This window comes from Apis cerana, linkage group LG11 (assembly GCF_029169275.1).
Source record: "Apis cerana isolate GH-2021 linkage group LG11, AcerK_1.0, whole genome shotgun sequence".
Taxonomy (NCBI): domain Eukaryota; kingdom Metazoa; phylum Arthropoda; class Insecta; order Hymenoptera; family Apidae; genus Apis; species Apis cerana.
Genome location: NC_083862.1, coordinates 14,723,667 through 14,741,053, shown reverse-complemented (window position 1 = coordinate 14,741,053; position 17,387 = coordinate 14,723,667). Strand labels below are relative to the sequence as shown.

Here is a 17,387-nt window from a genome sequence, read left to right as displayed (position 1 = left end):
ATGCAACTGTATTTTTCCCGTGACGTAACGGTGAAAAATCGTTACAGGAAAAACTCGTTAACCGATAACACGTCTGCAGCACGTGGTTGTCCTTTACAACAATGACGTCAGATCGAAATCATGGTCACCGTGGCTGATCGCCATGGAAACTGTGCCCTGAGCATACACCAACGTGAGAACGCCTACGAGGATTTTAAAGTTCGACGGTGGACGGGATAACGTATATACAGCTTCACGGATGAAGTATCCTTGCGATAGGTCGGGGATGAAAGCACAAAAATAGCAACAGGTAAAAATGTTAAAAAATATTCGTTTTCGAATGATTCTCACGAAATCGCATGAAATTGTTTTCACCGTTAGTCATGGGATCGAATCACTAAGATTTAAACGTTTTAAAATACTTAACGATTAATTTTGTTTATTTCATAAAAATTAAAAAAGTTAAAGAAATACAATGAGTTTTCACAATTATCACTGAACATTAACACTGATTTAATCATTTATATAATTACATTACATTTTGAAACATTATACATAATTACTTACAAATTAAATAAACAAAATTAAAAAAAAAAAGTAGAATTCTTATGTCCATTTAATCTACAGAAACATAATTTTTCACTTAATATAATAGATATTTCTTTTTTTGCCATAACGCAAGACATAATAAATCTATTTATTGTTCATTTTCCAATAACTACTCGTTTATGTTTAAATCATATGAAATGAAATTCAAATAATTTTTATTTCCTTTTCCATTCAAAGCTCTTTTATTCTTGACACGATGTTCTTAACGAAGTGAGATAAAACCGGACTAAATGCGACATAATTGTGGAATTCAAAGCATACATGAATATATATTAAGAATAGCATATAAACTGAATACGAATAGAAGGCTAAGCTTGATACACAAATTCATATACGTTCTACTCATCGGATAAAGTAGAGTTATACAAAGAATATTACCGATTGCGCAATAATAATTATACATGTGATCGTATAATTTATTCTTAATTTATTACTTTTTTCTATGTAAGTATGTTCTACAAAAAAAATTAAAAAAAAATAAACAATATTTTGTTTAATAATAATATTATTATGAAATTCAAAAAATTGATCTATAAAAGAATAAGACAAAATAAAAAAGAACTATAGCTAAATATATTCGACCTCTATATATATATATGTATTCAGGGCCAGCAATTGTTATACTATTTCAACTTAGCTCGCTTTAAGGTAGCTATACCGTGACGAGGGGTTTCACTTTGCCGCAATGTTGGCAGCTACTACCAGTTAATGCATTTTCACTGGTAGAACGGTGACGCTAAATGATACGGTTTGCTGTTCACGAGAAACTCGAAACTATCCGTGACTCAAAGTAATATATCAAAATTATACACTATATCAAAACTATAATTTCGTTGGATTATTGAAAATAAGCTACGAACAAAGATTACATTTTTCTTCTATATGCGCGAAATAAGCAAAATGATTATTTTGTTAATAAAAAACTTTTAAAAGTCATATAATTGCGATAAAAATTAGTAATCAGGGTCAGCGATAAAGAAATGATTTCGGTAAACAAGCGAAACTCAGTGTTCATCAGCTTGACTCGATTATCCTCGCGTGGCGACTGGGATGGGGGAGGTTGTCGGCACTGGCGAGCATCTGCGACGGAGAACAAAACGCCAGAGCGAAAAGAAACGCGTTAGCCAGAACAACGAGGAGAAACGATTGGTGGACAAAGAACACGAATGTATTATGGCACGTGTGACGAAGAGAAAGAAACCTTACGCCGATTCCTCTCGAGGTCGGACATGGGAATGAAACAGAAAAAGATAGAGACTGGTCCGCCGACTATTCTGGTACATATGCAACAAACGCGATGCACGTCAACTAGAAATGAAAAAAATTATCATTCTCATGTATATATGCACTTTATATCGAATTCGCTATAAATGATAAAAACATTTGAGAGTGTAGTAACAAGTGATTTAAAATATAAATATAATTATTCATATTATTTTTTAATATATATATATATATATATATATATATATATACATTTTTTTTATTAATTTTTAATATAAACAATTTTTAAAGTCATACGATATGAATCGAATGTTACGATTACAATGAAATCAATTTTATATCCATATAAAACGATAAAAAATTAATAATAAAGCAATTGGAAAAAAATAGAAATAATTACAAATAGAATTAGAGAAAACAATGTTGAACGGAAAAATAGAGCAACGACTCTTTCGGTTAAAAGAGAAAGAAACGTAATGGAATAATACGCAGAAAAAGGACGCACGAATCGCTTTGTAAAAGAAAAGAGATAAAGATATAGCACGAGTACGAGTAGTGAAGAGGGAAGTGAGAGTGGAAGGGAGAGAGTGCCACGCGACGTGCTAGGCGGTGAAAGAGAGAGAGGTGGTTGACGCAAAAGGAGTAGGGATAGTAATCGAGTGGCTTGGTGAGCGGTGGATGGTATCCTGCTTGAGGGGACGGTCGGTGAGGGAGGCGAGGACAAATGACGAGGCGCGCGAGCCATCAGGGCCGTATGCTAGAGAACACGCGACACGCGTTCCGGGAGCCATGGCTCGCGCGCGACCTTAACCCTTAAGTAGTGTGATTAATAAAAATGAACGAATAGAAAAATGCCATGATTCTGAATTTAACAAATATATATAAATTTTAATATTTTTATTATAACTTTATGAGAATTTTTCTAAAGTTATTACAAATATCATTATAACTTTATGGGAGCTTTTCTAGAGTTTACTTATATGTTATAATTTATATGAAATGATTTTAACATTTTAATGTTAGTTTAAATTGCTCATTGTATCCAATTGAAATTGCTTTTACACTCTACTGTGGCATAAAGCGGTTCACGAGGTATTCGTAATGAGATTTCATATCGTTCATAAGTCTACAGGTTATTCGCGTTGATTCATCGCAAAACATTATAATTCAACTAAAATGTTTTTATCGAAGATATTGCTTTTCGTATGATTATTAATAGTCAAATTTTTGTATCGTGATTTTTAGATATGAACGCGTTTCCATGAACATTATCAAATATATATTACAAATATTTATTACAAATATTCACTACAAATATTCATATTGATAAATATTTGCTTTAAAAAAAATTTAAACAATACAATAAATTCAAGCAAATTGATAATTGCATTTAAAATATTAATGAAAACGGTATCAACTGCTTAAATATTTATATCTCATTTCCTAAAAACCATACTAAAAAGTAGCAGGTTAAAATCTGGAGACGTATAACTTTGCGTTTACTGGCCAGTTACCGGTAACCCGGGCTACCCAGAGAGTGGCGATGGAGCCTTCATGAAAGACGAAGTGCAAGAATCGTAACGTTGAAGTGAGATAAAAGATCGGACTTGCTAATAGAGTGGGAGAGGATATAGGCAAAGAGCGAGACAAACATTGAAATAAAACAGGAAAGAAGTTAGGGGCCAAGGGAGGAACTGAAATAGAGAGTAGAGGAGGATTCACAAGTGCCTCGTGGACTTCTGCATTAACGGTCTGAGACTACAAAGTATGAGAGAGAAAGAAGAAACAGAGAAATGTGTATATGTATATACGCTTACCGATCAGATCTATACACTTAAGGACTTAAACCTGAAGTAGTCTTTCGTTGTACTAACCTGTGCATCATTATTAATTCGAAACAGACGCGTTGTTACAATTTTTGGTTAATACATATTTATTTTATTTCTGATGTTTTAAATTTATTATTGATTAAAATATAGTATAAACCAATTTATATAATGTAATTTGACTAACGTAACTTTGGTGAAATACGAATAGTATTTTTCTCGAAATTAAATCATGCTAGTAGTCATTTTTTTCGAAATTAAATAATTGCATAAAAGAATACGTTTTTTTTTTTAACTCATCTTCGCTAGAATCACTTCGTTCCAGAATTTATATTACGATCTTTACCGCACTCCATATATGTATTCAGAGGAAAAAAGAGCGAAAGAGGGAGCGTACAAAGTGCGGCAAAGCGAGATAAGGACGGAGAAAGCAGAAATAGAGAGAAAGGGGTGCAGATAGTTGGCACGGGTCGGTGAGAGGAAGAGTGGGAGGGACAGACGTTCTACCGTTGCTTGGAACGAGCAAGCTTGGTTCGAAAACGTAGGGCGAGAGGGAGCCGAAGAGTGGGGAGATGGGGTTTAGCCGATGGGTAGTGGGGGCCGACTAGTGGGTGGCAGCAGAGGACGGAGTGATAGGGGAAATCAGTCGCGGTTCGAGTACCGCCACGTATGCACGTGAGTGGGTGTGCTCGTCTCTTCGGTGAGCTTTTCTCTCTCACTACCCGCTTACAACGTACTATAATCATCCTTTCTATTCTTTTCTCCATTTCTCTATATACATTTCCGTGAAATAAATACAATAGCGTGTTTTCCGGAATTTTAAAGACTAAAACTCCCGGCTTGTTATCCGTATTATTAGATCTTTCGAAAGCGCGAGGATTGAGAGACGCTTGCGCGTCGTTTCTTCCTCTATCGAAAACAGGAGATCACCGACACCAAGCCAATCAGAAACATCGATGTAAACAGAAAATAGAGTTTTAAATAGAGTTCGTAACTTGCGAGATATTCACGTCTAAGAAATACTATCTTATTCTTTTTTTCATTACTCTCTCCTTCTATCTTTTTCTTTCGTCAAGTCTCTTTCCAACTTTTTTCCTCCCACTTCCAATCTCCTGTTTCTCTATCCATCTCTATTGCTCTTAGTTCCATGACGAAAGAACGTTCGAGATAATCTGAGCGAGCGTTTCTTCGAGGGGAAAGTCTTTGATATACCAGTTTTCTATTGTCGCTCGACAGAGCATTCCGTGTGGTCTCGACGTTTTCGATAATACAGACAATATTATTGTTGCTGCTTCCGTGACTGATCGGTACAATTCAAATTCATATTTCAAACTTTGGTAACACAATTGGTTACCGTGGGAAGTGAAGTGATACAGGATACTTTATTGGTGTTAACGAAGAGACTGCAAAAACTTAAGGGCTGAACGGAGGCAAAGCAGGAGTTGGAACAGAGGGTTAGGATGCTCGACTTCGAACAACAGGCGAATCAGGCACAGGCCCTGGCTTCTCTCGACGAGGACTGGCACCTGCTCGAGGGTGAGCGCACGACCTTCGCAATTTTTCTTCTCGTCTCTCTGTCCTTTGCGTTTATATACATATGGATAGTATCGTCAATACTAAATGTATATCTGATAAAAACCTGTATTCAGATAGACAATTCGTTAACACTGGAGCGCGTTATTTGAGTATACATATACATTGTATTATTATCCGATTGAATGATGTTTCAAAATTAATCGAATTTAAAAAACGTAAGATAACGTAAGATCGATGACTATTGATTCTTCGGTGATGTTTACTTTTTCCTAATTATTTTTGTCGCGAACAGTTGTTTCTAGGTCAAGTTTGATTTCTAAAACGCTCTTTGATATACATGTATGTATTTGTGTTAGTGTCACGTAACACATAGATTGCTTGTATTAATAATCGCATCATATTAATATAATAGAAAATGATTAAATTCCCAAACGATAATATTAAAGTAAATAATTTTTTGAATTTATCTTTTAAGATAAATTCATGTATCATGTATTGGATCCAAATAATCTTGAATAACAGAGGATACTGTTGAAGAATGCATCGACTGAGTAACTTGTGAAGGATAAAGCTTGACCTGTGACATGTCGTGACCCACGCATTACCGACGTTTGTTTTCTTGCGCCTGGTTTCACGTGTTTTTATGATCATTTGATCGCATCACCACTTTACCATCCGAGTCGAATATATAAGAGTATTTGAGATCAGTTTCGTAGCGTAGTTTTTATCGTATACCACTTCTATCCTCGCATAACCTTTATTCGTAGCTCACGATAGAATGGCGTAGTGATCGTTAATATTATAGTCACATTTTATCGGTCGACATGTTGATAACGAACATCTTGCAGTTGTCAGCCATTTGACAAACGCAATATATTTATGTAATTTTTGTCATTGTACGTATAGTTGTGTGTCGTGACAAATAAGAGACTTTTATTTCAAGTGATAAAATTTTTTCAAAACTAAGGTTATAAAAATTATGATTAAATACGGTCGTATAGGGCGCAAGTCATGTGATATTTCGTCCTATAGAATTTGAACATCCTTTTTATCGAACAGCTGCTTTCCGGACCGGCCTCTCGACTTTCTTGTTCCTTTTACTGGCCGCATGAACGTCTGGCATCGCGTTCACGGGTTTCATTGTGATTTCTTAATACTCACCGAGGAAAAGTAACGGCGCAGACGTGAATTTCGTGTTACATCGACAAATATACCAGGTAACCAACTCGATATATATAAACTGTCCAATTTAACTCGTATTTTAACTTATATATAATATGCTTTGAACGATATTCCTGCAAGTGCATGTATAAGTTTAAACGTATAGACATTAGACACGATATACATAATTAATACAGTCGAAGAAAGTTGAAAGGAAAGAAAAGTGAAAGGAGGGAGCGTGAGCGTATTACACGACACGATTTAATGTAATCTATTCGAAAATTGTATCGTTCAGTGATAAATTTAAAAACGAAACATTGTATATAATTATTAAAAAAAGAAGCGTTCAGATAAATAAATATCGAGAAAACGAAGTATCAATTATTAAACGAAATGCGATCGAAATTCAAAAGTTTATTACGTTTATCTATAGAAATTAATCGCGTATTGCACCAGGAAACTAGTTACAAATATTCCTGGTGCGCTTTGAACACATCGTATAGGATAGTCCGGTTAATTGACTTTTAAATTTGTTCCGGAAAATTGAGATTCGCAGTTACGTCGGCCTAGGAAAACACACAGTACGAACTTTATTTAATATACATACAATACTTTTATCTATTATTTTCAAAAACTTTTAATCTTTGTTTTGAAATTTTTAAACTATATCTAATAAAAAATTAAAAGTATTATCGATATAATTTAAAACAAAAATTATCGATTCCGACAGATGATATGGATTTGAATTAAATATTTTTAATAAAAATTTTTAAAATATGATTTTTCATTCTAGTTTCTCGTAACCAAATTATCAATACAAGACAATCAAAGAATAAATAATTTGAACAAGGCAATTATTTATTCAGAGTTCGTTTACGGTGTTATTTCACTAGTAATATTTTCAAAGCACTTGTCTATTATCCGGCATACAGGTATGGCACATCGACTGGCATGTATCGTTGTGCCACGAGAAGCACGACTCGCACCTGTTTCACAGCACATAAATGTTTGCGGGAGCAATATCGTGTTTGGCAATGCCAGCCTCACCTGGCCATTCTATTAGACGCGTATTTTTGCAACCAACGCTGCAAATCGTTGTCGACAAATTGTCAGTGCTTTAAACTTTTAACATGCAATTCCAACGTATCGTGATGATTGCGTCCATTTATTTTGTATTTATTCTCGTGTAATATATATGACTATGTGGAATGAGTTACGGTTATCGTTATGATAAAACGATATCTATCTACGATGCTCATTGTTTTTAAATATGGAATCCAATGATAACGGTTGAACGATCCGTAAGAAAATGATTCTGGAACGATCTCGATTGAAATTTCGGATTTACTTCAGATTTATACCTGTTGAAATCGCCTTGAACTTATCATTTCGCGAATATATGTCGCGATCTTCGTTTAAACACAACAATTAGTGCTCTGTTTTAAAATAATTGATTCATCTTTCATTTTCTTCGAATGTAATTAATTAATTATATTTCGACCCAAATATTTTTGTAATTTATTTTTCGCTAGATTCAGTGGGAAAATTTTAAGAATAGATAGATTCATTGTGGTAATTTTGCGAGAATGGAGGGGCAGCAACCTGTCGTCTGAATTTTCACGGTTGTATCTCGTCGGCGCGCGAGAGGAAACTCCATTTTCATGAATATCTAAAGGGGTCCCCTACAGCTAAAGCTTCTCATCAAGCAAAGGTTTTGCTGCGAAGGGATCGAGAAATTCGTCCCTACTCTGCTACTATACGTCTCCCTAACTATGCGAAACTTTTCTCTTGGATAATGTGCATGAATTCGGGTATTTGGGAGTTTCGGTCTTTTCTTTCCAAATTCGAACGATATTTCATATATTTACATTTTTTTAATTGTCATTCGCTAAATTTCTCATTATTTTTTTTTTTGTAATCGTACTTTTTATAATATTTTTATAACATTCGTAAAATTTGAATATTTATTGAAAATTAAATTTATGTATAACGAGTTTTTATTTGAACTATTTAGTCAGATTTAAATTAGCAAGTCGAATTGTAAAAATCAAATCGTTTAATTTTTTAGAGTTTCAATAGTAAACATTAATATATGACCAATTGTAAATAAATAAGAATGATTCGACGGGTCATCGATTCCCAAAGACATTGGCCTAATTACCGACTCAGGGACACAGGGAGACATTTATCGAACGCGATGTTCATCAGTCTCAAAGACCTTCAAGGGGAGTTCGTTCACTTTTCTTTCTTCTATTCGTGTATTGTTATTTCGACATCGAACCGAAAATATTTGAAACGAAACTAAACAAATTAGGATTATTTAAAAACGTTGTTGTTCCTTTATTTATTGTTCTTCATTTCATTTATATTATTGACTCTTGTTTTCTTAACATTTTGATTATAAAAGAGAAATTTTAACAAATTTAATTCAAATTATTTTCTTTTTATTGTCTTTTTCCTTGCTAAAAATAATATTTTTTAATTTATAAAATTATTGTGTATTATATTTTATCGTTTACGAAACCAAATGTTCGTAACGAGTTAATTAATCCATAATTTTTTGAACATCGAGCTTCCAACAACAAAGGAACGAATGAAAGAAAGACAATCTTTCGGTCAGTTACTGTTTATACCATTGACGGCGTTGAATTTTCATCGTGCGGCAAGATTTAAAATGCATCCGTTTCATCGATGAAACTACACTCGTCTGTCGACCAAAACGTTTTGATGAAAAAAATGCAAACGCATAGGGGAAGAGATACAGAGAGAGAGAGAGAGAGAGCGAGAGAGAGAGAGAGAGAGAGAGAGAGAGAGAGAGAGAGAGAGAGAGAGAGAGAGAGAGAGCACGAGAAAAAGAGTTGCGAAGCAAGAGAAGCTGGAAAGTATAGTGGAAAGAGCGAATGGAGGAGAATAACGGATAGAAGAGGCGTCGAAAGAGAGAGAGAGAGAGAAAGAGGGAGGCCAGAGCCAGCTTCGACACGGCAGCACTGCGGCAGAAAACTGGTCCAGGTGCAAGCTCGATACTCCCGGAAGCGTGATTCGCGTTGAATATTCGCCGGCGTAGAATTCCTTATCCTACTGTAAAACCGCGCCATTCTGCTCCCCACGCAACGGTACTTTTCACATTTCGTCGCCTCTCCTTTACCACGCTTCTTTTCCTTCCTTAAACTTCACTTTTTATCGTTTTCAATATTATCATTTCGACTACTATAATTTTATTTATTATTCTCTTATTAATGTTATTTCGATATTATTGACACAAATGCATAATTATTAATCAATCAGAAAATATATATAAATTATAAAAATATTCAAATATTCGTTACTGAAGTATAACATGGTTAAAATAAAATATCAAACGTGAGTCAAGTCATAAAAAGTTGTTTAGTTTAGCACACGTACGCGTATATGTATATGGATAATAGTCATTTGGAGATATGTACGGTGTTTTACCGAGGTCTGCCGAAGTTTCCCGAGGTCTTCCGAACACTGACCTTTCCCAAGGCTCCGAATTCGGCGCGTTCGAATCTTTCGCCCGAATCTTTCTCCTATGAGAATACGAAATGGACGCGTCCATATTAAGAATGTCGATGACATTGAAATCGATTTGCGTAAAAGCAAGCTCGCGCTCGTGTACCAATGGCCTTCGAGTTTGGACGTTTCTCTTTCTTAGAAAGAAGTTTTCCTCGTGCTTGTAAAAAATTACAATTATTTTCAAGAAAAGTATTACAGCCATATCCATATTATATCTATTCTCGTGTATTCTATTTTTATCGTTCGACGTTATATCTTTCTATATAACGATTTAATTTCGCATGAAAATCGTTTCATCGGTCGAGATATAACAGAGAATTTCTGATTTTAACGATTCAAGGTTGGATCCTTGACGATAGAAACGTCAATGAGAAAATATTTTTCAATTCAGATTCCTTGAAATTTTTTTGACGTCGATTATCGTTATTTCATTTTGTTTTTAGCTCGCGCAGGTAATTTCATTTTTATATCTCTGTTTCTGTTTTCCATGAAATAGATAAGTCGAATGTTGGAGTTATCGGTCGTATTCGAAGCGAGCATGGTTTCAAATTGACGAGTGTTTACGTGTTGAACTCTCGCGAGACGCGTATCGATTGCGGCACGACGATCGTGAACGACCTCGCAATTTATTATTCGTAATTAATGGTAATCATGACCGATCGCGTTCGATTACGAACCGACTTGAATTACATCTTCTCATTCTGAAGTCATATTTTATTTATCGTCTTATCGGTTAATATGCAATAAAATTGGCTTATATTGTAACTTTAGTTCAAATATATCAATAGAACTATCCAATTAATATAACAATTTGTTAATTTTATTATTTCTTTAATAAGCAGCCTTGTATAATGGTGGAATTAGATGGGAATATTGTTGATATAAAAAAAAAAAAAAAACAGAATTGGAAATGTCGCAAGGCACGGTGAAGGTCTCATCCTTCCATGACGCAATGGAAAGTGGAGACACAAGGCTGTTTCCATCGCGAGGAACACGCGCAATACACTTCTTCGAGCTTTATCATTATTCTATCGCCTTCGTAATTGTGAAACCATGGTAAATTATCAAACAAAGACCGTTTCAAATTCTTCCTGCCGAACATTCATTTCTTTAAAGTACACGTAAAACACGTTTTTCTTTCTTATTTTTATTTAGTCAATGACCAGTTAACATTCTTGCTGAGCGAGATGCATATAAATATTGGATCATTCTGCTTTTTCGTTAATTGTTATCTAGCTTAAACTAAACATCTAGTCTATTATTCGAATATTCAATTTATTTAGTTATTCCATTATTTTCCAATTTCTTTGCATATCGTTTTCAATATGTATAATAACCCTTATTCAAAACAGATGGATCAATAATGAAATTTCGATTACGAATAGAATTATAGATCTCTTTTTTTCAAATTTCTCCTTTAAAATCTGATCTATACGTTTTTATTACAATCTTGAAACAGGTTTTGTGTGCGTTGAGCATGCTACATAATCGATATCCTCGGCATGGCCAAATACCTTATAACACGGGTTATTGATTTCCAACTCCGCCTCACTGTGTACACGCGCATAACACCCGCATAATAAACGCTGTCCATCCTCTCGACGCGTTCTCGACTCGTTCTCCACTCGTTCTCGACGTGTCGATCTAAGAAAGATAACCCGTCGTGCGCACCAACAGTTATCGCCTCGTTGACCTTGGAATCGCCGATCTACCGGAACCACGACTCTGCTTGCTTTGCCTAATCGTTACAACGATACAAAGAATTTTTTAAAATGATTTTTGCTAATCAAAAATATATGTATATATATATATATAGAATTAAAAATTTAAATTATTTTATTTATTCTTAATTATTCAGATATTTTTTTAATTTAAAATTTATAATTTTTCAACATCTTCTAATAGTTTAATAAAATTATTCAAATTGTTAAATTCATATTTTTTTGAAATATTTGAATAATTTAAAAGTTAATTTCAAAGTTTTCCTATTGGAATAGAGTAAGAAGAAACGATTATTAAAAAAAAAGTGGAAAAAAAAATTTATCTGATTATTATCGATTTAAAAATTATAAAGAATAGATGATAATTTATTTGTATTATCGCAGTGAATCGATGGATAAACGAGCCATTCGTAAAGATTGATAAGGGCGGAGGAAATGTGTTGAAAGTATTAATGAAAACGAGGGTTCTCGAAGTTGGGTCAATGGCGTAACCCGAAGGGCGTAACAACTGGAATTTAACAATGTTCTTGTATAATATCTATAGAACGTTTTGCCTTTTCGTCGTTTTTATTTTTATACGGATAAATTAATCGGTAAATAGAAATAGACTTATTCATCGAGTTGTAAGCAACTTAACGATTTTATAATAGATAAAATGAGATAGAGATAGAAAACACATGTGAACAATACATATTTTTGAATGATATTTAAGTAGGTCATATGTCATGGTTACCAGAACATAATTTTGAGAAAAAGTAGAAAAAGCAAAAGAGAGAATATTAAAATTATTATATAATTTTTTATCATTATTTTACTAAATATTTTATATATTTAACAATAAAAATGTTTTTAATAGATCTTATTTTTGAAGTTGTGAAGTATAGTTTTTCAATATTTAATAGAAAAGAATAAATCAAAGGAAAGAAGAAGATGGTTTCATTATTTCGTCTCCTTCTCTCGACTATGATCGATATAGGAAGCCATCTTAGAACGTAGCATAAACTTGTATATTAAATGTATTAACTGGCTATGGAGCTAATAAGACACGTAATTTTATCGACAGCGAGCGTTTTACGACATCAAAGCGAATCCATAATTACATTTACATTGGCAGGGCGTTTACATGCGTTCACGTGCGTACTGCAACGTTTGTGTGCATCCCGCTTCTCCTAGCTAATCAATTGCAACGACCGACTGCCTACGAGAATCGCTTTGCTTTCATATTTACATATTCCAATTCAGTTGAAATTTCTTAACTTTCTCTTTTCGTCTCTGTTTTTTCAAGGAACGTCGAATTTATAAAAGAAAATTCCAGAATAGAAAATTTCTATTTTAATTTTTTTCTCGAAAATCTTGAAATTATCGAATCGAAAATGTTTTTTACAAAAAAACGATGTTTTTGTTTTCTTAGTAGTTGGGCGAATCGATAAATCAGAAGGAAAGGAATAAGGAAAAAGTGCGATGGCCGATAATTCGCCAATGCCGCTGCATTAATTGGGCGTCAGGTACACGTAACGCTGCTAGCTCGGCCGCGTAATTATGTCGACGGTCGATCAACATCGTAAAACACCGAATTATTATTGGACCTAGGAAGAGAGAAGAGCGCGTGTAATATCGATCGCTCAACATCATTCCACCACAATGACGATACGATATATTGTTCAAACCGCAACTTTCATTCGATTCTATTAAACCTGGTAACCACCTTCTTATTTATATAATTGAAGAAAACAATGTTGTATTTATAAATTTTTAAATTATCAAATATGATAAATTTATGCATGTTAAATTATAATTTAGAAATCTTTTAAATAAAATTGATCAATTTTCTCTATAGAAATGTAGGTTTTATAGATTATTTTCTTGAATCGGTATGAGGTAGAAAGTTTAACAAGTTAGAGAGCTATCTGACTGATGTGTAATGGACGAAATGCAATGGATTAGCCCGTTTTCGAGAAGAAGGTTAACATGTAACATCGTTACGCCACGATCTACCGATAAAGTCGATTGCGTAAAATACTTTGTCATCCCCATCCGCTAGAGGGTTCTCTTAGCAAATGTTCGCTTTAGGATATTATCTACTTTCGATACAATAATTGAAATATTCGAATTGCGTATATAAATCTTTCATCATCAAAGTACTAATCGAGATTTCGAAAATTATTTTAATTGTTTAAAAATTTAAACGAATACGAATAATAATATAATGTATATCAGTCTAATATTTAAAAGTTGTAGTTGGAACAAAATTGAATGAAATCGAGTAACGATGCCTTCTATACGCATGTACGAGTATACATGCTCACATATTATATTACCGTTCTAACCTGCTTTTACTCTTTCCTTCGCTTGATCCGCGATCCGTTTTCTTGCTTCCTGCTCGTCCATCTTTTTCCATTTGTATCTCTGGAAAATTTCACTTGAAACGAGCCCATTTTTAGTACCTTGTTATTACTCATACGAAAAGAATCCATTTCGATTGGAATTTTTTATCAATCAAACATTAAATTTAATGCAAATTTTTAAAAATTTAAATATATAATTAGATTATCATTACATCATCATTATGTCGAAAATGTCAACATCTTATGGAAGTTCGAAATATTCATTTCTCTTCAACTTTTACTTTTGAAGTCGTTTTAGGATGAAAAGACAAGCCGAGAATGCTGGTTATCACGAACTGTGATCAGTTGAATCCATCAGTGAACAGTGTCGAGGAGATTTCAGCGTTGTTGGAGGCTAAACAGAGCGGACTGATCGATCGGATTTACTGGCAGGAGGCGTCTTGAAATTCCGTCCTTTGCTTGTAGTCCTTGCGAATGCCACAAATTGCTTTCAATGGTGTCACATAACATCTCGAATCATTTTGACTATTATTCCAAAACCGTCCAAAATATTAAAACCATTCCAATAATTGAATGTTAAGAAAGAGAAAATTTTTTCGGAAATAAATATAAAAATAAATTAATTTTATTTACCGATCATTTATATTTCATATCAATGAAATATATCGAGATTTTGATAAAATTTGATATTATGGAAAATTTCCTCTTATGTTAAAAAAATAAATAAATAAAATTACAGTAAAGTTACTTTGCATGGTTCAGCTTCAAGTTTCGCGGATTAAAAATATTAAAAGCAGTACGAGCTTGCGGCCAGATAATTGCCAGACGTAACGAACGATGCGCACAATGCGAGGTGAAAAACAAACCAACATCAACTCTGTATGTGTACGCGTACGCACGCGCGCAAGCCGCCAGTAAAATTCTTTGACTCTCTCCCCTATGATGCTGTGTTTCGTTCTCCTTTTTGTCCTCGTCTTCTCTCCCCCTTTTGATCATCGCGGCAGCACCGCGGTCTTTTTAAGCAAAAGGAAACTACCTTGTTGAGAAATTAGAGAAAAGAACGCAACCATGGCTGTATTACGTTATTTCGATTTTTTTTTTATTATTTTATATACGTATATATTTTATTAATATTCGATTAAGAGTACATTAAGGGAAATATGCAATATTGAAAATGAAATCAAAATTAATAATAAAATTCAGATAATTTACAATGTCTCAAAAAATAATTCATCGTGTGCAGAATATAAGATGAAAACGGATTTAAAAAAATAAATTGAATACACTTTTTGAAAAGTAATTAAATGATTATTTAAATAATTATCAGTCTCTTAAAAATATTTGATATATTTATTATTAAGAATTCTTTTATTTATGAACTTAGTCAATTTAGTTATGAAAAAATAAAAATAGCATGTTTTTCAAACGATCTTTGAAAGTTTCTAAAATTAGATACTTACAATATTTACGAAGAAACTCGTATTCTTGTTACGGACAACATCTTTTTGTGCACGTAACACAAACGGATCTTTAATTTTCGTGGCGGAGTACGACAGATACCGTAACTGTGCGGCGAGACGGATCCCCCTCCGCGGTATCGATTGCGCTCTCGTGTGTCGTCGTAAAACTTCGGAGATGATCGCAGTCTCCATCGGTTGTGGGCCACTGGCAGGTGCGTAGGATGAGGTCAGGAGCCCGGTTTCATTCGGATTCACGGACAAGGTCCGTGAAATGATGTCATTCTTATCTTCGAAACTATATCATCTTTCATTAATTGTATATATCTTATTTATTTATTTTATATTTTGTACGTAATTAGATGTGAAGATAAACTTTGAAAACAAAGAGATAAGAAAAAGATATTTATTTTTTTATTTTCTTGTCTTTACTTATCAAAATTATTATCATTGATTTGTTTTTTATTACGAAAGATATATAAAAAAAAATATATATATAGATAATCCATAAATAAGTCATTTCAGAATTCGAGACTTTAAAATTTAAAAATTTTAAAAAAGAATTTCTTAATGTTGTATTATATAATTTATTGAATTTAATTTTTTTAAAATAAAAATTACTATTCGAATCAATGATATCTAAATAGATATCTAAATGTGATCAAATAATCGAGTTTCTCATGTATTTTTATAGAATTACGAAAGTAGGTAGTGAAATAACTCAAGAAATCCTTTTGAACAGCATTTATTTAACATCAACAATGTTGCATAGACTTTTAAGTAGTAGTTGCATGCCTTTCACCAAAGCGTAATTAAATGGGCTACCGTCATGTTTATCCGTTACTAACAATTAATATATATATATATCCAATCAAAAAATTGACGTTAAAAAAATTTTTTAATTGTTATTATTTATGCTTTTATAAGTTATAAACGAAGAATACATTATTATAAATTATGAATTAAAAAGAAGAAAAAAAAAAAGAAAACGTTATTATAAATTTTAAGTATGTAAAAAAACCTATTATCTTTTTATTTTCTAAATTAATTAAAAGAAAATTTAAAATTTCGTTTATCGGATTGAAAAGTTCGAAATCGAAAGTGTTACAATTTTCAGACAATAGATCAGATATATTGGTTATCGGTCAAGACTCGGTTAAAAAGATCTGCTCGCTATTATACAAAGGATACAAGAATTGACGCAAAGAGGATTTCCCGGAGCAAGGATTATTTAAATCCGGCCTGAAAGCTATTTCAATGGAGACACCGATATGCCATGTTACCGCCACCCTTCACGTATTCTCATACCCTCGTTGACAACCACCGCGCCCACGCTCCTCTTAGAACAACAACCGAAAGGAGTCAAGGTCATCGCTACCATTATTTTCCTTTTCTAACATTTTCTTGCCTTTATTTTAATCGATTTAAATATCAACAGAAATATTTTTCTTGTCTATTTTAACTTATTATTACACGGCTTTTTTATTATTTGATTACAAATTAAATTCAAATTTTTTTTCTCAAATTTGAAAAAATTATTTCGCAATGAAATGATTTTTTAGGTTTCTGAAATATCTTCTATAATATTATTAATATATTATTCACAAAATACAAAATTTATTATCTAAATCTAAAGATTTAATAGATACATAGGTGGGCGATAAAAAATTAAAACATTGCTATGACGTGTACAAGTGTAAGCTCGGAAATGACTGTGCTTAGTAGATCGGGGCCGCGTACTTCCGCTCTTCTTGTGCGTGTCTACTATTTAACCTCGTTTGTTCCATATCTTCTGCCTTGTTGCCTCTATTCCCGTGTTCCCTTCTTACATTCGATCATTTACGTTACAAATATCGAATTATCAAAAGAATCACGAAAAACACAAAAAAAGAAAACAAACTTTCGATTTTGTACGCGTCGCATCGAGTCGTTTAGTTGAAAATGTCATGAGGTTAAGAAAGCTGCGCACGCAGTATTGTGTTTATTATCTTCTTA

At 33.1% G+C, this 17,387-nt stretch overlaps 1 protein-coding gene and 1 long non-coding RNA gene across 3 annotated transcripts in view; one reads left to right on the top strand and one right to left on the bottom strand.

Annotated features, from left to right (window-relative positions):
• Positions 1–1,266: 1,266 nt before the first annotated feature.
• The window catches only part of LOC107994610 (uncharacterized), a 58,933-nt gene continuing 42,812 nt past the window's right edge, over positions 1,267–17,387 (top strand). Inside the window, exons 1-2 of one of the 2 annotated variants that reach the window (XM_062082339.1) lie at positions 1,267–5,174; positions 6,234–6,391. Coding sequence is in view for 1 of the 2 variants with exons in the window: in XM_062082338.1 (XP_061938322.1) it covers positions 5,099–5,174 (76 nt within the window). In the remaining variant the exon portion in view is untranslated. The remainder of the gene's footprint in view (positions 5,175–6,233; positions 6,392–17,387) is intronic. The other variant, XM_062082338.1, reaches the window with a different exon arrangement.
• Positions 11,001–16,373, bottom strand: LOC107995957 (uncharacterized). The gene is made up of 3 exons (XR_009832066.1): positions 15,396–16,373; positions 13,918–14,971; positions 11,001–11,607 (listed from the first exon to the last, which is right to left on the bottom strand). It is a non-coding gene; the product is annotated as an uncharacterized LOC107995957 (long non-coding RNA).